This window comes from Nanorana parkeri, unplaced genomic scaffold (assembly GCF_000935625.1).
Source record: "Nanorana parkeri isolate BGI_ZX_2015 unplaced genomic scaffold, ASM93562v1 scaffold225, whole genome shotgun sequence".
Taxonomy (NCBI): Eukaryota; Metazoa; Chordata; class Amphibia; order Anura; family Dicroglossidae; genus Nanorana; species Nanorana parkeri.
Genome location: NW_017306493.1, coordinates 305333 through 328060, shown reverse-complemented (window position 1 = coordinate 328060; position 22728 = coordinate 305333). Strand labels below are relative to the sequence as shown.

General features: G+C 42.0%; 1 protein-coding gene across 2 annotated transcripts in view; it reads left to right on the top strand.

The window, feature by feature from the left end:
* SLC7A7 (solute carrier family 7 member 7) overlaps window positions 1-21410 on the top strand; it is a 35662-nt gene extending 14252 nt beyond the window's left edge. For both annotated transcript variants that reach the window (XM_018556143.1, XM_018556142.1), the window contains exons 3-10: window positions 6790-6915; window positions 9224-9368; window positions 12087-12210; window positions 12797-12900; window positions 15228-15324; window positions 19030-19179; window positions 20569-20752; window positions 20853-21410. In XM_018556143.1, the coding sequence (XP_018411645.1) occupies window positions 6790-6915; window positions 9224-9368; window positions 12087-12210; window positions 12797-12900; window positions 15228-15324; window positions 19030-19179; window positions 20569-20752; window positions 20853-20947 (1025 nt within the window). In that variant the 3' untranslated portion in view covers window positions 20948-21410. The remainder of the gene's footprint in view (window positions 1-6789; window positions 6916-9223; window positions 9369-12086; window positions 12211-12796; window positions 12901-15227; window positions 15325-19029; window positions 19180-20568; window positions 20753-20852) is intronic.
* Window positions 21411-22728: the final 1318 nt, after the last annotated feature.

Genomic DNA, 22728 nt, shown 5'->3' with positions numbered 1-22728 from the left:
TTTTTTTATATATATATGGAAGTACTGAATCTGTATTGCTCTTCCAAAGTGAAATTAAATGTGATACAAAACCAACAATAGATCAGAGCTATTCAGTAACTAAATAATTACAAATGTTAGAATGTGAGAGCCTGGGAACCTGTGAGGACAGAAATATAGCAGCCGCCATTGCATTTCAAGATGCAAGCTCAGGAGTTGCATCTATATGTTGGCTTCACTACCTAGTGAGTCTGTTACTTGAAACACATATGCAGGATGGGCAGTCAGATATGTCAGATTTCACTGCTTGTTCTAGATATGTGACCCACTGGATTGGGGTAGACAACCTCAACACTCCAGCTGTGGTGAAACTACATTTCCCATGAGGCATTTCAAGACTCTGGCAGCCACAGACATGACTGCCATGATGGGACTTGCAGTTTCACCACAGTTGGAGTGCCAGGTTTGCCTACCCCTGCACTAGACAGCACAGTCAGAATTATCATGATACCCCTAGCCCTAGCACTTTTACAAACAACTAGGCAGTGAAATCTTCCACATTCCTATACCCACAGGTTCACTTTTATGTGTTGGTCTAATTGACAGTGATAATTCATTTATATGGAGGTAAAGAAATGAAAAATCCAGGTAAAGAGATAGGATTGCCTAATAATGGGTATGTTGGGAGCACCTAAAAACTTGTTGCCAAACTTCCCATTGGGAAACTTACACCCAGCAGCATCTACTAAAAACTACAGGGTTTTTAGGGTACAGGTTTTTGAGGATATGACTTTTTACAGAAAATTGATTGCACCAGAACAATTCTACACTTACTTAAACATATGCAAGATATTAAGACCATTTAATACAACAAAATAATGACCATTTAGGCATAATCTACTTTTAATGTATAGTAGTATACGAACAGACCACACTATCCAGAGAATTCCAATACTTTAGACTTTATTGAAATTCACAGCAAATCCAGTATAACAGTGAATAAAAGTGTATAAAGCAACAAATACCAGCACTGCATACCCCCAACCAGCTACAACCTCTCACATGTTTCACCCGTAGGCTTATTCATAGAGGCAACAAATACAGACCAGTATCTCACTTAAATGCGTTCAAAAACTACACCCTACACAGATGCAGGAAGCAATACTCACTGATAGATCACTAATCTGCTTTTAATGTGTGCTGCATTTCATTTATATATGGAAATGATAATGTGAAATGTCAAGCATCATTTATAGTGTATGTAAAAACTTTCATCCAGGTTTAAATCCAGTAACTTTATAGAGCAAGCTAGACCTTTCTACATGCAATCTTATTGCCATAGCACAGGGCTTACAAAACACTTTGAGTACATCCAAATCTCTCTGATTTAGACCATTTGTCAGATTGGCAGAGTGCGTCATGTCCACCGCAGGTCATGTGTCTGATCATGTGAGTGATGTACACAGAAGTGAAACTCTATGTGCACACCATTGTTGTACTATGCACTTTATGCTAGGAAATGGTCTTCTTCTTTATTGCTCTCCTAGTGTTTCACTTGTATGGCTATTCCTGTTCTGTTTCATTTTCTTAGTTCTGTCTTCCTGTCTGTCTCATGTTCTTCCCTTATTATTGTCTTATGAAATTCTCTGTGCCCCGGACTGTTACGGACAGGATGTGGGTGGAAAGTTGTGGACAAGGAAGTTCTAAAGGATCTTCTGCTGACAGCAGCAGCACAGTCCCATGACCAGTGCGTACAATACATGCCCTCAATGCCAAATCACCGTGCACAAAAAGAGAAATTTAGGCAGGAGCAGCTTTACAGTTTTTACACAGAGCAGGACTAAAGGTCTTAGTCAGACTCAGCTAATGTCCATGAAAGCTGGCTAACTAACAATAAAGACACATTTATACTCATTACAGTGGAAGTTTGGATTTTAGAAGCGTAGAAGAGTTTTAGTTTTTGTTATATTAGGTTAGATCAACCTAATTTTTATAGTGCTATCTGCATATCGAAAAACCATAGCAATGAAATGATGGGCACTGACTACTCACATTGTCCTTCTGGTAGTAAATAAGTAGATGTTGGTCACAGAGGTGGTTACAAATAGCTTGCAAGATGTGTGTTTATAGCATACCTCCTAACCTTCTTAGATGAGGAAGAGGGACATCCTTTAGCACAATGTATACACCCCTGCCATGCCCCCAGCTTTGCAAACCATTAAGAATTTGTATGCCAAAAATGATTGGCTCAACCCAAAATTGTTGTCTACTACCATTACTTTTCCTTTACACTGGCTTTTGTATAATAGCAAATTAGATAATTAGAAGATAGGATGAAGATTGTAGTGCATAATAACACTTTTGGTGGTTAAATAGTACATTTTCATAGATATATGTACGTCAGACCAAAAAGAGGGACGACTGAGAGGAAAATAGGGACAGAGGGATTTGGTTCCAAAAGAGTCATAGTTCCTCCAGACGAGCAACAGTTGGGAGGTGTGGTATAGCTTTTCCTAAACAATATTTATTAAAATAATACTTACCCTTGAAGAGATGTTTACCTGCAGACAACTGCAGTAGGTGGCTGCTTATAGGCCTAATAATGAATCTGTGGATGTAGAATCCACAAAACTGCAGTTAGATCTGGTAACATTTGTCATGTCTGTTTGTAGAAAACATCACATCCAGGCAGTGGAGTCACAAGGGGGGTGCGGCCCGCATCTGGGTGCCACCATTGGAGGGGTGACACCAAAATGACTGACAGTCATTTTGGTGTCACCCGCTATGAAAAGTCGGGCACTCGGCCATGGACAGAGAGCCTGACAGTGTCAGGAGAGAACTTAGAGATGTTATCACTATATTAAATAAAGTGATTGACTGAATTTCGCTTTGAAATGCGAGTGACTATTTTCTGGTTCTAAAAGATTTGCGGAGGCATCTGCTGTCGCTGCTGCACCCTCCCTGTTTTATTGGGTATTTTCCGGCCAGGAGTGCGATCTGATATATCGAATTCTAAGGAGAGAGGAGGGGACCCGGCGGCATACCTCATCCCGCCAGGGTGAACATCCCCTCCTGTCTCTGCAGGCGCCTATTACCAAGATGGCCACTGGCAAGCGTCAATAAGATGACTGCGCATGCGGGAGGACGTCATCGCACACGCGCGCGGCAACATCACGCGCATGCACAATGACGTCACAGCGGAGTGTCACCCGGTCTCTGCTCCGGGTGTCACCCAGCCTCGGGATGCCCCTGCATCCAGGGATCATTCTTGGGGGAATGAAGGAACAGCAGGGTTGTATTTTTTTTAGTCAGTTACTAATTTTACCATATACCTGGGGTGTCTTACTGCTCCACTGCTATCTGCTCCATAATAAGCCTTTTCTAAAGAAGTCTAACAGGGTTATTCACAAAAGGGTGAAGAGTTTGGAGAACTCAGGAGAAGTGAACAATCTAGGACAACATAGCTGTCTTATATACATTTCTGTATTATGTTTCACAAAACATTAACTTGTATTATTGCTTTATTGGCCTTTTATTATTACAGTAAAGACAGCATTTTGTTTTTGGGATTGATTAGGTAAAACCTAACCTTTACCTTGCAGTAAAGTGCAAAGGTTTTCTTGCCCCCTTCCCCCTATTAATGTCACTATCTCTAAGTATGTGCAAACTGTAAAGAAAAAGTTCGATCCTACACTTAGCCTATTCTCGTCTTCCACCTGCGGCGTCTAAGTAAGCATGGCATTACACACTGTCGAGACTCTGAAAATACAGAGCAGTGCAAATTTTGCAAAAGATGCTCTTGAGTATCTTCTCATGAGATTTGGCCTGGAATCTTTCCAGAAAGATGGTGACATCAAACCCAGTGATGTGGAAGATGGCGGTAGTGCTAGCCATACATGTTTAGACTTGTCTGGTTTAGCCCTGTTGACTAAACAAAAGGAACACTCTGGTGAATTTATCAAAACTGGTGCAGACAGAATCTGGAGCATCTGTGCATGTCAGCCAATCAGCATCTCTCTTTCATTTCCTAACCTTAACTAAACAAACTGAAGAAAGGAGCCGATTGGTTGCCATGGGCAATTGCTCCAGATTCTGTTTCCTCCAGTTTTGATAAATTCCCCCCTTTTGTCTTCTGCCTGTTGCACTATCACATACATTGGTATGAGCCTGAAGTGACAAGGTAGGCCTCTCCTTGCAGGTCTCGTATGAGCACCCCTAAAGGTGCAATATAAGACCCCGTTCACATTGAGCGGTTCGCAAATTGCGCGTTTGTTGCGCGATTTGCATTTTGCACGATATAGCGCGATTTGTCGCGCGATATCGCGCAAATGCTTGCATTGAGCAAGCTTGAATCGCGGCTAAATCCGCTACAAAAAGGGTCCTGCTGTAGCGACCCACGACCCACGACCCGCGACAGCAGGACCCTTTGCCCCATTGAGAAGCATTGGATAGCGATATCGCGCGGTAAATTGCCGCGATATCGCGGGAATTACCGCGCAATAAATCGCTCAATGTGAACGGGGCCTAAGGTGTACAGACAGAGAGGGGCACGAGTGCCTGTAGCTGATGCACATGCTGATGACACCAGAGGGGATGACAGACGACTGGATACTGGGAACAACTGAAGACTGTTGGTTATATCTTCTGATAAGCCTCTCTTTATAATGTCTTTTATGGCTTCTGCGTTTCAGTGCCCTAGTCGCCTGTGCCGTAGGTAGATACATTTGTTGTGTGGATTATGAGTGGCTGACATGACTTGCTCATCTGCGGTGATGAGTCTGTACAGGTGTTCATCCAATTTTCCTTTTGGGAGGAGTTTCTTATTGTTTTGGATTGTGCATTCATCACCTCGGAATTAAACTGTGACACCGTTATTAGCAAGGGTTTTCCAGGATAGAAAGCTTCCTTCTAGGTCTGGAACATACAGTACATTATTCACGCGGTGTGATGCAGTTCAAGAATTCTTGTCCTTTACCTTCTGCAGTAATACTTTTTCCGTTTTCTATGAAAACTTTGTCCTTTGCACTGAAATCAAGTTCTGTGAAGAAGGTCTCATCACTGGTCATGTGACCTGTTGTGCCTGAGTGAATATACCATCCACATGGTATACTGTTCTGACTCACTTTAAAGGTAGCGCTCCATGATGTGCCTGCGGTTGCCTTTGTAGCTGCCTTAGCTCTTTCTCTTGTAGATGCCTCTCGCCTCTCGCTTTCTCTGCTCGGCTTTCCAGTTTGAACAGTCCTTTTTCAGATGTCCAGTCTTTTTAAAGCGAAAACACTGTAATATTCATCGATTCATTTTCCTTTGGCATATTCTAGTGTTAGTTCCTGCTCAGGTCTGGTTTCTAGAGCCTTAATAAGAGCATTATATGACTCCGGAAGGCTGCGTAGCAGTAATGCCACCATGCGGTTATCTTTCATTTCCTCTCCAATTGCGCGCAGCTGTTCCACGATTTCCAGCATGGCATTCACATATTCACCCATTTCCTGGCCTCTTTTCTAGCCTCATCTTATATAGCTTGCGTGGCAGATATAGTTTACTGTTTGGGTTTGAACACTCATGCAGTTTCTGTAATGCAGTCCACATACCTTTAGCTCTATTTTCTTTTCTTATGTGGATAAGCTGGACGTCTTCCACTAGTAGACTTATAGTTGCTTTTGTTTGCCTGTTCTTCTTGTCCCATTCCTCCGCTGTCACGTTCCTCGTCACTGGCGGGTGTGACGCCAGCAGCCAGCAGCTGTGGAGAAGGAAGGCTGGGCCCGGCGTCAGAAGCAGAGGAGGAGGCAGGCCGATGATGGAAGAGGAGGCGGGGCCTGGCGACGGAAGAGGAGGCGGGGCCCGGCGATGGAGGAGACAGGGCCTGACAGCGACCATGGAGGCGGACAGCGGATCAGTTCTCAGGTGGGCTCTGCAAGGGCATAACTAGAAATCACGGGGCCCCATACAAAATTTTGCTATGGGGCCCTGTGATTTCTAGTTACGCCCCTGGTTCTGCCAACAATTTTCCACCCAGCTTCTTCAATTTTTAAATAAAGTTTGCTATGGTAGGTGGTGCCAAGGTTGGGAGTTGGACAGATTCTGCAGGAATCAGATACAATTCAAGCTGTGTATTGGTGTATGGCAATCTTAAGGTAAGTATAAATCTAACCTTTTTCTTTAAATATACAGAGGGGGCCGGGACATTACAGACGGACCTTGCATTTTACAATCCGTCAGGTTTATATTGTTGGGTCTTATATTGGTCCATACTGGCGGAGTAGTCCTTTTTGGCGCTTTTTTGTGTTCATACAGGTGTATATTGTTGCCTGTGTCCCTGTTTGATTGATTCATGCTTTCTATTTGTCCTAGTTACCATTGCCAACTGGTCAAAAAGTAATGGGAAATTCAAAATTTTACAGCTGTCACTGGAGTAGGGAAGAAACTTCCAATGGGGACACCTGTTCCAGTGACACCTCTCTAAGTGAATCTCCACAGGATGCAAAGGGAAATCTCCCTAATTGGACACAGACAGCTAAAAAAACTGACATGGAACTTTAATCTTGTATCAAAAGCTACTATAAAATTGTATTTACATACACTTCAAGTCATTTTTTTATTTGCTAATAATAAATAGGATGGTAGAATTACAACATTATTAGGAGATTTTAGATGGTATCATTTCGGTGCAGGAACGATAATATAATATTAAACATGTGAATATGATAAAGTGCATTTTATACCTCATCCTGCACTGTGTCAGAGGGTTGGTTATCTGCTCTGCTGCATTCCTGTATACTATAAATTGTTCTCTTGTCTATTTGTGCCTTGTAGGACTTCTCACCTTTGTGAACTGTGCCTATGTGAAATGGGGCACCCGTGTCCAAGATGTGTTCACTTATGCCAAGGTCTTGGCTCTGATTGCAGTCATCATCGCAGGAATTGTAAAGCTTGCTCAAGGTGAGGTACTGGAGGTAACAGAGGGAGAGAGAGCTATTGCAGAAAGCAAATATGTAATGTGAAGGAGGAATACCATTCTTACAAAATTCAGGTTCTACATAATACTTAGGTTTGCTATTCAAGATTAGGAATGAGCTCCGGTTCAGACCAAACCTGATCCGAGTGCCATAGGCCACCGAACCAATCAGCTGCAGGCTTGGGCATTCCCCGCCCCTGCAGCTTTGCATAAACAAATCTATCTATGTTTTCTATCCTTATCTATATGACTCCATTATATGACCCAACACTTTACAAAGTGAACAATCAAAAAAATTAAATATTAAAGAACTCCGGGCATTTTATGAACCCTTGCAGTGGTAATATATTCACCCGATACACCCTGGCAGTCAGCGCTCACCACTCTCTTTCCCCTCCGCTCCGGCAGTGGTATGTCCCTTGGCGTCCTCATGTAAGTGGACATGTATTACACCTGATGACGTCACTGGTACTTAAAACCACCGGGGCCTGGGGGAGAATAGGATATGGGACCAGTCTAGCAGCCAGGCAGGAGCAGGACTGAGGATCAGGTAAATATATATCTTTTTTATTGTAGACCCTAGACCAAACTGAGAAGTTAACCCTTGCAGTGTGGTGGTAGCCCCACTACAAGTAATATGAAGTAACAAACAATAAAAAAAAAATAGGAGAGCCATGCCTACCACAGCTTAGTAAATAAAGCTAAAGAGGAAATGAGACATGAGGAACAAGTTAAAATGTGTACAAACTACAAGCCATGTATAGTTGTAAAACACTAAGGGCCCGTTTTCATTTCTACATTGCAGCAACATGCAGGAAAACACGTGTTACTGCAACACACAGTAATGCACCAACCGTCATGTGCTGTGGTGCCATACATTTTGAATAGCTATTGCAGGAACAACACACATCATTAAAAAGAAGGGTCAGAAGTGTTATTTAATGTGTTAAGTGTAATGAATGAGGATAGAGAGCATCAATGAGTAACTGCAAAGATGGTCACATAGGGGGTACCAATTACAATGGTACATTCTAGGGTACATTGGTGTTTAAAAAAATTGGTAAGCCTATTTTTTAATTTATGTGTATAGCCAAAACTTTTTTTGTACGGAAGATTTTAATTTTTGCTGTCAGTGTACCATTGGGGAAACTCACTTCCTACCCAGAGACACAACAGGAAGTTAGAGGAAACCTCCCAAAGTGAGGAGAATTCCCCTCTTAGACAGTTGTCTGTGGAACTGGTGACCTCATTGGAATGTTTCCTCTTACCTCTTGTTCTGGGGCCAACTCTAACGTTTTGAGTAGGGATGCACCGATACCGGTTTTTCCGTATCTAGTACGAGTACCGATTTTTTTTCCGGTACTCGTCGATACCGAATTACGATAACGGAAGTTCCATTAAGGAAGCCAGGTGGCGTGTAATGACTCACCACCTGGCTTCCTGATTAGCTGGGAAGCCGAGCGGCGTGTAAAGACTCACCACCTGACTTCCCGATTAGCAGAGAAGCCATCTCCATGCTCCCTTGTCACCAGGAGACGAGAAGGCATGGAGCCGGCTTTCCGGCCAATCAGGAAGCCGAGCGCCATGTAATGACGTGTTGCCCGGCTTCCTGATTGGTCGAGAAGTGGGCCAATCAGGAAGGCGGGCATCGCGACATTACATGGCACCCGGCTTTCTGATTGGCCGGGAAGCCGACTCCATGCTTTCTCTGTAATATCTGTGTTTGAAATTATGGCCGGCTCCATAATTTTAAGGTACTATCTGGGTTTGAAAAGGCTTTTTGTGCACACAAAGTGATTTATATCCATTGTGGATATTGAAGGATACATTTATATTAAATTGCTTGTGCCTGGAGTTCAGCTTTAAAGGAAACCTTATTATTAGAGACACATATTGGCTGCCATTGCTGAGCTGACCTCTTTTTGAAAACACAAGTTGTCTGGCTGTCATGCTGATCTAGAGTGAGCTAGTTGAGGGTTCTCTATCGTTGCTTTTTTTAAAAATCCTTTTGTTTCCTATTATGAAATGAGGGAAAATGATGAGGATTGTTGTGATCAAACATGCACAAATGTATATTACAACAGAGAGAACGGTGTGTGGACAATTGAATGATTATTGCTCATCTCTTGTGCACCATGGACATCTAACTGTATCCTCACAATTTTTGTATCCTGACATTTCTATTGCTCCTACCATTGTTTTCATTACATCCTGTGTGTTCATCTAAATATCTTTTCTTCAACCCACTGTTTCATTATTTCATTATAACCTTTACTGTCTCTGCATTGTCAGGTCAGACACAGAACTTTGATGATGCCTTTGCTGGTTCCTCCCATGATGTTGGCCATATTGCTCTTGCTCTGTATTCAGCTCTCTTCTCTTACTCTGGGTGGGACACACTGAACTTCGTCACAGAAGAAATAAAGAACCCGGAGAGGTGAGATTATTGTGTGGTCATAAAAGAAATGCGGGTCCGGGCTTGTTCACACCAAGTAAGGAGCAGATGCAGAGCAGTTACAGTGAAACAAACAAAAAGATACCTTGTCGCGCTCCTTACTAGGAAAACCCCAAATTAGATGATGGGGGGTGCTCGCAGTGACCTGCGGATGCTGCCGCCACACAGTACAAAAGTGAATTGATGTCACCAGCACACCAACAATATTGGAATCCAAAGTGTTCGTTTATTGGAATGTCATGTCACCAAAACTGTTTTGGTGACATGACGGTCCAATAAACGAACACTTTGGACTCCAATATTGTTGGTGTGCTGGTGACATCAATTCACTTTTGTACAGAGCAGTTACAGGACGCATCAAAAATGCATCCAATGTATTCCAATGGTATTTTGGGCTTTAGTTCACACCAGAGCGTTCAGTTCCAGAGCATGTGGAAAAACTGCAGCATGTCCTATTTTTTCTGCTTTGGAACGCACGAAAACGCATGCAAACTCTCCATAACGCACTGAAAGACCATTTTAGGCTAAAAAAATATTTATTTATTTATTTAATGTGGCAAAACACACTGCACAAATTTGTGCAGAAACTCATGCAGATCTGGTCCGCATTTGGAGTGAACAAGCCCTCCAGCATGAAGGGATAAGAATGAGGAACTAGGCTACAACCTACATGGAGCAAAAAAAAAAACAGGATGTAATGACAAAATGCTTACTGCAGATGGTCAGTGGTTAGCTCAGTAAGGGGTGTCACTGTCTTAGGGCCCATTCAAATGATAGCACTGCGCTAAAGGTACATCATCCATGCGTTTAGCTCACACTATTGTGCAATTAAATACACCACATGCGAGGTGTGCTGGTGCTTTGCCTTGTCATGCATTCCGAATGGCACCAAACACGCCAGGCATGCTTTGCGCTGTATTGCAAGGTACTACAGTAGCGACAGTTGTGGTGCAGTGCGGTAAAAAAATAGAGCATGCATAATTTTCTTGCACAATGCGCACGCTATTGCAGTACCGTGCAATGCCTGCCCACTGTGAGATGCATTGGGCTGCCATTCAGAATGAATGTCAATACAAAGCACCAGCACACCTAGCATGTGGTGCTTAGCGCTGTATAATAGTGTGTGCTAAAGGCACAGATACCATGCATTTAGCACAACACTTTAGTGTGAATGGGCCCTTAATGCATTTTCACACACATATCCATTGGTATTTTTAGATGGAAGTTATACATTTTTTCATCATAAAGCTGATCAAACACCTTACCAGGGGCGGATCCAGAGTCTAGTCTCGGGAGGGGCACTGCCAGAAAATAAGCCCCCCCCCCATCTGGCACTTCCACTGCTACTGTGCCACCCCTTTCCTCTCTCACCGCCTATGTGTCCACAGCTGTCACAGAGTTTACTGTGGTTCAGTGTTAGAAACCGGCATATGACGTGTAGTGTGCCGTTTTTTACACTGAACCGCAGTTAACTCTGTGACAGTGACAGCTGTATATCTTGGCCGCTTGTTCCGCCACTGCACCTTACACTATGATTGATTATACAATCTCCGTTAGATCTACCAACAACTGTGTAGTGTCTATGTGATTGGTTCTAAATTGAATGAACCGTTTAGGAGCTTACATAGAAATTGTACAATCAGATTACTTTGCATGTGTATAGCCATGTTAAAGGTGTCTATACTGGTTGATTATTAAAACAGGATGGTGACTTTTAGGGTATATGTAGACAAAACCAAAATTCCTGACAAGCAGTGAGGATGCACTACATAAAAAACACGACTTTTTGAATTGTGATAAAAAATGTATTGCTTATACCTGCTTTGACATTCTAAAGCAGGGGTAGACAGCCTGAACACACTTGCTGTTGTAGAACTACAAGTCCCATGAGGCATTGCAAGATTCTGACAGCCACAGACATGACTCCCACAGGCAAAGGCATGATTGGATTTGTAGTCTCTCCATAGATTGAGTGCTGAGGTTGCCTACCCCTGCTCTAAAAAGTGTTAACTAGAAATTGCCAACTGGCAACATAGCTGCAGTTGATAGTATGGCTGCAACTAATGATTATTTTCATAATTGATTAGGTGGCCGATTATTTTTTGAATAATAAGATAAAAAAATGAAATACCATCCTTAACTTAAAATAAAATACACAAATAGAATGTTACAAACATAAGGTTTATTTCAGAATAAAACTGCATGCACAAATGTTTGCAATCACACTGCACTGGAAAGCACAGCATTGCGGTACCGTGTGTTCCAGTGAGGGAGATCACACTGTGGGTGGGAGTCACGTTTGGGATGCCATTGAAGTGAATGGCACTGCAACGCACCTCCCGCAGCAGAATTTGTCAGGCTGAAAATGACGTTTTTCCCACCCTTTATGAACGGGCAGTGTGCAAGCGCACACTGCCCGTTCAGCATTGCGGTCATCATCGCAAGTACGATCTGCCTGTCCAAGATAGGCAGATCGTATGTTTTTTTTAATGACATTACAACCATCGCAAAACTTTTGTGGTTGTAAGGTGTGTGCCCAGCCCTAGTTGTTGGTGAAGTTTTTAAGAGTGTTTAATTACACAAGAAAGAAAGGAGAGCTCAGTTAACAGGACAAAAAGAATTTAGAGATAGGGTTGGTAAAAAAGGAGAAACACAAGATAGCCTTTCCTACCTTATATTCTTCTTTTATGTTCTCTGCAGAAACTTACCCTTGGCCATTGGAATCTCTATGCCAATTGTGACTGTGATTTACCTGCTGACCAATGTGGCCTATTACACGGTGCTGGACATGCGCTCCATTCTGGGAAGTGATGCTGTGGCAGTGGTAATTTCACTTTATATTCTTACCTCCTAAAATGTTAGCCTGTGGTTGAGTTTAAATTTACAAGTCAGTATTTTGTCTTCATATAGAACATGTATTGTTGGTTTTCGGAGAAAAACTTTTTTAAACTCGATTGAAGACAATCAGCTTTAAGCCTTAAAGTTAGGTTCCTATTAGCAAACGCACCTGTTGTCTTGTCTCAGACATCTTTATTAATTTCCCCACGTAGTGCGAATGAGTACTGAGGGCCCGTTCACACTATCTCCGTGCGTTAATCACATGGTTCTGTGCGATTAATACACGGTACCGCACAACGCATGCACTGAAATCACACATGAGGTGCGTTGTGGGGTACCATATGTTAATCACACAGAACCGTGTAATTAACACATGGAGATGGTGTGAATGGGCCCTTAAAGTGTCCGTTTTTGTTCCTGATTAGAGATAAAGCAGCTGTGTTGTTATTGATAGAAAACAATAAAACTTAAAAGAAAAAATGTGAGTTTGCTACAAACAGTTTTGTCAGTGACAGAGATTCTGTGTCTTCACATCGTTTAGTCAATGTGGTCCTGGATCCCTCTTTTCCCAGACATTCGCTGATCAGATATTTGGAATATTTAACTGGACGATCCCACTTGCCGTGGCTCTGTCATGCTTCGGAGGTCTGAACGCTTCCATTCTTGCTGCTTCCAGGTAACAGAACTGTCTGTGTAATTAGTACACAAACACGGGTTCTCATTCTTTAATCATCTGCTGTCATCTATTCAGTGTGCTCATTACTTGTACCTGAAAACACACCTTACAGATCAGCCCTGCAAAACACTATGCACAGGACCATTCACAAGCTTCCCAATTCATAGGTCCCTTTTTCTTTTCAAAACTGCCTGTTTTTACACTGTGTTCCATTTCTTTTATTGTGTTGTGTTGTTGTGTTTCTATTTTGTATATACTTTTTTTTATGATGGTTATTGTTCCTGTTCCTCAATGAAAAGTGTTTTGGGAAAAAAATGCACATTTTAGGCCTAAAGTTTACTTAAAACCCCCCAGAATTATATATTTCATGAAAGCAGAGACCCTGTTGAATTAATTGCAATTACAAATTTTGATGCTGCATGATATTAGCGCAACTGTTTATGAAGCCCCGATTTTCTGTAAAAAACACACTTAAGTTAATTTTAGTGCACAGAAACACAATATAATACCCAATAGTTTGGTAAAATATAAAAGTTATGCCAGTAAACAGATACCAAATATATTCACGATTCGAAATTGTGTGCACACAAAATTGCCTATAGGTGACGATTTAAAAGATTTTACAGGTCATCAGTTTAGAACTAACTATGGATATTGGCCCGAGAATTATTGCTCACACTCTGACGTGCATGGCAATACCTAACATGGGTGTTGCAGTTGTAATTTTTGTACGCAGACACTCCTGATATGCATTTGCATTAGTATGTGCAAAGAGGTGGGGGACTTTAAAAACTTTTTACATTCATTTTATTTAACTTTATTTTTTTATTTTCTTTTAACCTCCTAAAATCCTGAATAATCATACCGCCAGGGAGGTTAATTAACTTTATTGCTATCCCATAGAGGATTCACAAGCACAGTAGAAGTGGCAGGTCCTTTTTAATTAGACCCCTAATGTCACCATTGCAGCTCATTGAAGCTGATCAAACAAAGCTCGTGCACAGCTCAGCTTCTTTCTCAGCCTCCCTGGCCAGGAAACGACAGCTGAGAAACCAGAAGTAACTAAATCATCATCGGTTCCGGGTTCATTCAGCAGGGAGGAGGCCAGGAAACGGGTGTTCGCTGGTCTCTCTCTGGTTTCAGGCCCGCAGGAGGGGCAGCGGAGCCCAAAAAGAAAGGGGCAGGAGGGTCAGGCGGCCGCATGTTTTCCAGCCCGGTGAATCACTTCCAGTGTAGAGTCGAAAGTCGGCTTTACACGTTTAACCCCTTAGTGACACAGCTTCAGAAAATATTTTCGTTACTGTGGAGCAGAGCAATTTTGCCATTTTTGCTATGTATTTGTTTACCCATAATTTAACCATCATTTCCACCTTCCTCATTCATTGCACCTACACATGTTACATATAGTTTTTTAAAGGACAGAATGGCTTTAATTGGATGTGACATATGCATATGTAAATTCTTATTTATTTTTTAAACTAGGGGGCACTAAGGGGTATATTTTTTTATTTACAGGGGCTTTGATACTTAGTATCTCTGAGGAGAATACAGCATTCTCCTCAGAGATACTTTGTATCAGTTTGTTACACACTTAACCGACTCGTAGCTCCACAACACAGTGAGCTGCAAGCCAGCTCAGTGGCTGTCACAGAGCTGTGATCACTGCGATCAGCTATCGTAGTGCTCACAGGGCTGGGACCACCTAATCTGCTGTTGAGGGTCTGCCTCAAGCCCCAAGGGACCCAGTAACAGCAGTAACTCAATGAGCACTGGTTCCTCCATGGACCAGCACTCATTGTACCACATGACAGGATAGTTCCGTCACCAGTCGTTAATGAACTGAACGATCGTGATGGAATGATCCCGTCATCAGTAGGGAACAGAATGCAGGTAGTTATAGTCTCCTTATAGGGGCATGTAAACAATTAACTTCTCCCATTTCTTGTTAAATATACAATTAATAGTGTTTTTTATGTGCAAATAAATACCTGTTGATCCTGCCAGAAATTCTGCACTGTCCCGTGTCTTGTCCTCTCTTTAGTGTTATCTCAGGTATTGTTATTAGCTCTGCCTAGTTCACCTTTGTGGATTACAGAACGCCTGTAGGGGAAGGTGTCCTGTAAGGAGAGGGGGTGTCAGCATGCTTCCTTCCTACCGTGACAGCGCTTCTTCTCTATAGAAATAGTGAATGAGTGTTGTCACCCTAGGACAGGAAGTGTGTTACTGGCAGGATGACCAAGTGAAAATAAAGGAAAAAAGCCTGAGAATTCATTACATTATATTTTGTCTTTTATGTTAGCTACAATTTAATTTGTCTTATGTTTCAGGCTCTTTTTTGTTGGATCCCGAGAAGGACACCTTCCTGATGCTCTTAGTATGATCCACGTAGAGCGATTCACGCCTATCCCTGCTCTGTTGTTTAACGTGAGTGCTCTCTATGCCACTTAAGCTGGACATACACTAAATATGAAAAATATGTAACAGACTCCTCCATCCCTGCTAAACAGTGTGGATGGACGAATCTCCTCTGCCAGGCTGTTATATTCTGACAGCCAGCACCCGCCACTGTCAGAATACCCAAACAGTGACTGCAGCTGATTGGCTGTAGTTGCTGCTCAGCTGAAAACTTTTTGCCCCAGCTCCTTCAAAAAACCTCTGACTCTCACAGACGATTGACTAATCGACTTATCCTGTATAAGAATTTTGACTAATCCTGGGAATCAGCCAAAATTCTAACAGTGTATGTCCAGTCTTAGTCTCTTGGTCACTACATTAACACAAACATGCATACATGTCGTTTTGAAATCAACAACAGCCTCAGCATAAGAGGTAAACCAGTGGTTTGGGAACGTGCTGATTAATGAATAAGATATTTTGAAAGATTTCGTCAGAGACAATGAAAAAGGAAGTAGTGATATATATGGAGATGACAGCTGGAGGAAGTGTGACTGGGAATTTGCTGGCGTAATCCTAAACTAGAAGTTCTGAATAGCTTAAAGCAGATCTCTGGGTAAAAATGTCATTAACCCTTGCAGTGGGGCTACCCCCGCACTGCAAGGGTTAAGTGCTTGTTTTTTCCTAGGGTCAAAAATAAAAAAAGTTATATTCAACTGATCCTTCCAGATGGCTTGCTTTTATACCAGTCCCTTCTGCTTCGCTACCCCCTCCAATCCAGTGGTCTAAGGTCCCTGAGTCATCATGTTGTATATTATTATTACTATACAGGATTTATATAGCGCCAATAGTTTGCACATCGCTTTACAATATAAGGAAGACATTACAATCACAATACAATTCAAGACAAGATGGTAAGAAGGGGGCTGCCCGTGAGGGCTTACAATCTAAAAGGGAGGGGGAAGTGATACATGAGGAGGTACACAATGTATAGATGAGGACACCGAGGGACATACCATCACTGCACTGGAGATGGAGAGAGGCTGGAGGGAGCTCTGTCACTGCTGACTGGCTTGGAAGATCAGGTAAGTATAACTCTGTTATTCTTGACCCTAGGCAAAAACGAGCACTTAACCCTTGCAGTGTGGGGGGAAACCCCACTGCAAGGGTTAATAACATTTTTACCCGGAATTGTCCTTTAAAGCAGAAGTAAAGCCATTAATTTCAGATGGAGTAGGGAAGTATTAGAAAACTTTTCAGTTTGCCATTCCATTGGGGGAAATTTCCCATCACTTCCTGCCCCATAGACACAGGAAGTGGAGAGACAATCTCTCCAAAGTGAAGGAAATCCCCTCTTAGACAGCTGTCACAAGAACTAGTGCCCCATTGGAAGATTATTCTTTTTTTTCCCCTCTGCTGGTGTTAACTCAAAATTTAGCATTTGCCCACATTTTCACTCTCAGTGACAAGGGTCGCCAGGAAAATAGAGAGGGTAAATCTCCCTAGCAGGGCCCCAGAAGGCAAAAAAAATTCTGACAGGTGTTTGAATCCCTTTCTACTCTTTCCAAGACTGAAAAAAATGTTGGCTTTAGATTTACTAACGAAATTAGTTTGGTTTTAAAGTAGGGCTGCAACAACTAATCGACATAATCGATTATAATCGATTATTGAAAAAGTTGTCAACTTTTTCAATCATCGATTAATCGGCTTCCGATTGGTTGGCCCTGTTCACGGCTCCACGCTGCGCGCCACACTTCCTCCCCACCTCACGCTCGCTGCTGCCAGACCTGCCCGCATTGACATGCTGCACCTCCTCACGCTCACCGCCCGCCCACATCCACGATCGACACAGGGACGCGGGGAGTAAAACCCAGCAATAGTACATTATACAGCGCAATGCAGAATACCGCCAGCTATAGAGGACTACAAAACCCAGCAATAGTACATTATACAGCGCAATGCAGAATACCGCCAGCTATAATGTACTATTGCTGGGTTTTGTAGTTCTCTATAGCTGATGGTATTCTGCATTCATTGCTGTACAATTTTACACACACTTTTTTTTTTTCTTTTTTACTTCCACTGCTCCAAGCTTGCTCCTGTGATGGACTGCAATCTCAATACAAACTAGTAAGTCCCATCACTGGAGCCATTTTTTAAAATTTATTTTATGTTTTATCCGATTAACCGATTAATCAAACTTAATAATCGGCTAACTAATCGATTATGAAAATAATCGTTAGCTGCAGCTCTATTTTAAAGGAAAATTTTAGTGTAGTTGAGCTAATATTGCAAACCTAAAATTGTATTGGTACAATGCATTTTTACTTCTGTGCTGCTGCATCATTTCCTGATTGTTCTAACTACATTGGCCACTGTTAAGATTAACTACTGTTTAAGTATATGCACAATAAAAGCCACATTTGCAACTTAAACATAATTACACAATAAGCATAGGAGCATTTTTTTTTATACATCAATCAGATCAGTTGCATTTGAAAATAATATATATATATATTTTTAAAGTGGAACTCAAGACAAACAACTGAATATATACAGGGTTATTCACAAAAGGGTGAAGAGTTTGGAGAAGGCAGGAGAAATGACAACATAGCTGAACTGGAAAGTGATCTGAATTGGATAATTTTTCCAAATCAGCTATGTTGTCCTAGATTGTTAACTTCTCCTGCCTTCTCCAAACTCTTCCCCCTTTTGTGAATAACCCTGATAATTGTAATTCATATACATTATGTTGTTCTGTTCAGCCATGCAATATCGTGATAGGTCACCTGCACTCCATACAGCGTTTAGACCTTGTTTAATTGTTAAAATGTTGTGGCACTCGCAGTGATAACATGGATGGCCCTGTGGTTTCCAGGATCATGGAAGATGAAGATCTCTAGCACTCAACCAAAAGCATGAAGTATTTTGCTTTTTATTGATGTAACATGTCACAAGAGTCATTTTGCCAACATATCGGGGCCACACAGGGTCTCTTCTTGAGGGTGACATAGTGACGCCTTGAAGAAGGGACCCAGCATGGCCCCTAAAACATTGGCTGAATGATGCTTGTGACATGTTACTGCAATAAAAAGCAAACATACTTAATACTTTTGGTTGAATGCTGGTGATCTTCATCTTCCAAGGTTCTGTTCAGCCAGTCTTGCATTTTACACCCTTGCTACATGGTCCAAACAGGAAGATGACTGTTTTCTGGGTCAGCTTCCTGTTCCTTGTACTGTGGAGATTAAGTTAATTCGGAGCCCAATGAGCAGGCTGAGACAAAGAGGGACATGTCAAGCTTCAGAGCTCAAACAGGACATATAGGTGTCTCCTAACTGGCTGTGCAGTGTGGTGTAGGACTGCAAATCATTTGGCTGGTAAAACAATTTATAACACATGGACTACCACTATGTATGGCCTACCTTTTTGTCTAGTAGTGATAGGTGTGTGGAGATAGGTCTAAGCAGAGGCTCCGAAACTACCTGGAAGTTTTAGAGCTTTTCCCAATCAGACCTACCCAGAATTTGGCAGAGGAAAGCAGAGGAACAATAAAAGCTGCTGCAACTGTGAGCAGATATCTCTGGGTACCGGGCCGGCACACACCTAATACCTGTCAGTAGCTTTCCTTATTGTTAAGCTGACAGAGTCCGTTTAGGGAAAATGCAACCTGTAAGTAGAAAAAGGCTAGAGTGATTTGTATTGCTACTCATTCTAACAATGGTCTGTCTACAGGGAGCCATGGCATTGGTGTACCTGTGTGTTGAGGACATCTTCCAGCTCATCAATTATTACAGCTTCAGCTATTGGTTGTTTGTGGGTCTGTCTATTGCAGGACAACTGTATTTGCGTTGGAAGGAGCCAGACAGACCTCGGCCACTCAAGGTTATTATTTTACATAGCACTAATATGAATGTTGTTTTGATTCTTTGGTGTCCTCTGTGCTCATTGCACCTTCACTGCCTCAAACCTTTCTTCCATCTTGTGGTTCTAATGCTTTGTCTTCTTTGCTTTCCTCTGCCTTATTTCTAATGTCAACCTGCTGTAAGGGATTGCTACATCAAAACTAAAACAGTGGCGCTGCAAATTAAAAAGACAATTGGTAGAGAATTGAGATTTCACCTTTTATTTTTTCCTGTTCCTGAAAAAGGAAACATAGCACCTGACCTGCGATAATTGACAGCTGTTCAGGTTTTTCTTTACCACTTGTGGTAGGTAACTGCATAGAATCTGATTGTCTGATACAGGTTAAAGGCATAGTCCAGCTTTTCCCCCTGAAAATTCACACATGCAAAAGACAAAAAGTGCAATCGTTGTTTTTTTGCATTAGAACCTACAAAATATTGCAACCATGAGTAGTGAATCGCAGGTGCAATGCTCAAGCTCATTCAGACTGTTCCTCCCAGTCCCTATCCATATGGAGAACTGGACAGGAAATGATGGAAAATTTCTAAATGGGCACACAGATAAAAAAAACATTTTGTAGCAGAATGAGGAAGGGTTAGAGCTTCTGTCAATGTTTTTCCTGTCCCGATGAGAGGACAACAAATGAGGTCACCGAGAGATAAAAACTTGAGTAAAGTTTTAACTCAGATAACTTTAAGGCTGAACTCCAGGAATGATGTTTTATGGATACCTTCATTGGTCCAGCTTGGCTCAATGTAAATATCCATATGTTATCTATCACACTGGAGTGCCTCTGGGGATGCTGAAAATCATTGTAATTGTCTGCGATACATACGGTGATAGTCATGATCATCTGGCTGCGGCTCCAGCGGCTTCCCCTCTGCACGCTAAACACAGGAAGTCGCTCGCTCAGCACTTCTGCCATTGACAAAATGCCTTGAATACAATGGGTTCTGTGATTGGACAAGGTGGAGAAAAGGGGCGGAGCACCATGATCTCCACCTTGTCCAATCAGAGAAAGCCTTGTATTGTTTGAAACAAATACAAGGCATTTTTTGAATGGTGGCAATGCTGACCAAGAGACTCCATGTGCTCAGAGTGGAGAGGGGAAGCTGCTGGAGCCACAGCAAGATGATCATTGCTATCACTGTATGTAGTGAGGGCTACTATAGTGATTTTTAGCTTCCCCAGTGGCCCTCTGAATATCAGATATGAATACTTACATTAAGCTAAGATGGACCAATATAAGTATCCATAAAACATTGTTCCTGGAGTTCAGCTTTAACTTAGCTAGTCTTAGCTTTTTTTCACATCTGTCTTGGACAATAGCTGACATTATTGTTTGTTGGTTGTTTTCATCTCTTTTAGCTCAGTCTGGTATTCCCAGTGATATTTTGTCTTTGCACTATATTCCTGGTGGCCGTTCCGCTGTATAGTGATCTGGTTAATTCTCTGATTGGAGTAGCCATTGCTCTCTCTGGAGTTCCAGTCTATTTTCTTATTGTACGGGTGCCCGAACAGAAGAAACCAAACTTCCTGAGGCGTGTAGCAGGTATGAGCACCATCTACTTCCTACTGTTACCTTTGAGAGCAGAATACAAATCAGTGCACTTACTTTGTCTTTTATGTTTGGTTTGTGTTTTTCTCTGTAGCCGGTATCACTCGCTATACTCAGATTTTATGCTTCTCTGTCATCACTGAGATGGATTTGGAGGAAGAAGAAAAACTGGACGCAAAATCTGAATGAGTGAAACAGTCACTACCTTGAATCTGCTTCTGAAACCTCCTCATTGCATAATTTATTTCTTAAAATGGACGGACAGCTTTTATATGGCTTCAGCACAAGGGTGGCTGCAGGGCAGTGCTCTGGCTGGAATCTGCCTAATGATTCTCTCTGGCAGGGGAAGTGTTAATAATTGTCTCACATCTACAAATGCCTTTCCCTGACTTGGGATGTTAATTCCTTAGTCGCTTGAGGGGGTAGCGGTCATAGGTGGCGTGATGCATTGCTGGCCCATGCACGTAGGGGATTTCAATCTGTGAAACTACAGCTATCCTATTGGGGCCAATCAGGAGACCGGAGACTCCCATGACCTTGGTGTGCCTTACATGACTGAGCAATTTGGCACTGTCTGGAAAAATATAACAGGCATTCGCTGTCTCTGTACAGCACTGATACAATTCGAATAAAACTCAGAATACCAAAATGACAATGCAGTGATGTTGTGTAGAAAACGTTCATTTGGTGAACAAGCATACATTGGCATTTATTACACAGACACGATTACTTTATAGTTGAGTTACTTGTGTGATTGACACTTCAGCTGAATAACTAACTGATCTCAAACGTCAGCTACATATTCAGCTACAGTATATGTAGTCATCAGATACAAGCATTGCCTGAGAAAATGGGATGGTCTGATATAATGGTTAAAGTACACCTGTCATAAGGGAAACATGAAGAGTCCATTGCTAAAATCTACAACTGAAAATCCTAATTGTCTGGGTCAACTAGCATGTTGAGGAGCAGGTCAACATTAGCAGACCCATGCTTGCTTCATGATATGTTTACTTTAAATCAAATTAAAGAACTCCTGGTCTGTAAAAAGTTAACCCTTGTAGTGGGGCTACCCCCACACTGCAAGGGTTAACTGCTCATTTTTCTCTAGGGGTTAAAATAATACTGTATACTCACCTGATCCAGCACTCACCTCTTTCTCCCTCTGCGTCCTCACATCCAATATAGGTGAATGGGCTGTATTAGACGTGATGACGTCAGTGGGGTTAGACCAGAAGAGAAGAGGTTGTGGGGACCGGTCTAGCAGCAAAGTGTGGTCGCGGATTGGGCGAGTATATGTTTTTTTTATAGGAACTCCTAGAGAAAAACATCATATACAGGTAAAAGCATCTAAAAGCAATGTGTGAATAGATCCACTGGAAATCATTAGCTGCATATATGTGTGTTTAAAAAAGCTTTTTAAATGCATATAGACATATCTAATCGCACCTAGTGTGAATGTAGCCGAAATGCTGAAAAAGCAAAGAAAAAAGCCAGCTAGACCAACTAGATTGATAAATTGGTCAAACCAAACATGTACAGCAATGATTGTTGGCTGACTGGGTGATATAAACATATGGACATACCTCACACCTCAGCGTTGACTAAGCACAACATGCAAAATCCCATTGTTTCTAATTCTGCACATAAGCTTTTTTTTTTTTGTGTTACCAACTGCTTTTGGCCTCATAGTCTTCAAAGGGAGTTTCTGTAAACTGGGACATTTTCGCGTCAGAAGAACGGTGCTCCTCCTCTAGAAGTGCTTTCCATTGTCCAAAACAAAAATGCCTGAAGCTCGATACAGTTGCAAAAAACATTGCCATAAATACACTGTACTCAGGTGTGAATGAAGGCTGTTTGGCAATCATGCAGAATGAGATGATAAACTTTTGGATGCAAACATGCATGGTGTTTAATCATTGTTGGGGTATTAAATCCTTTAGCATCTTGGTTCTCAACTGGTGGGTTGT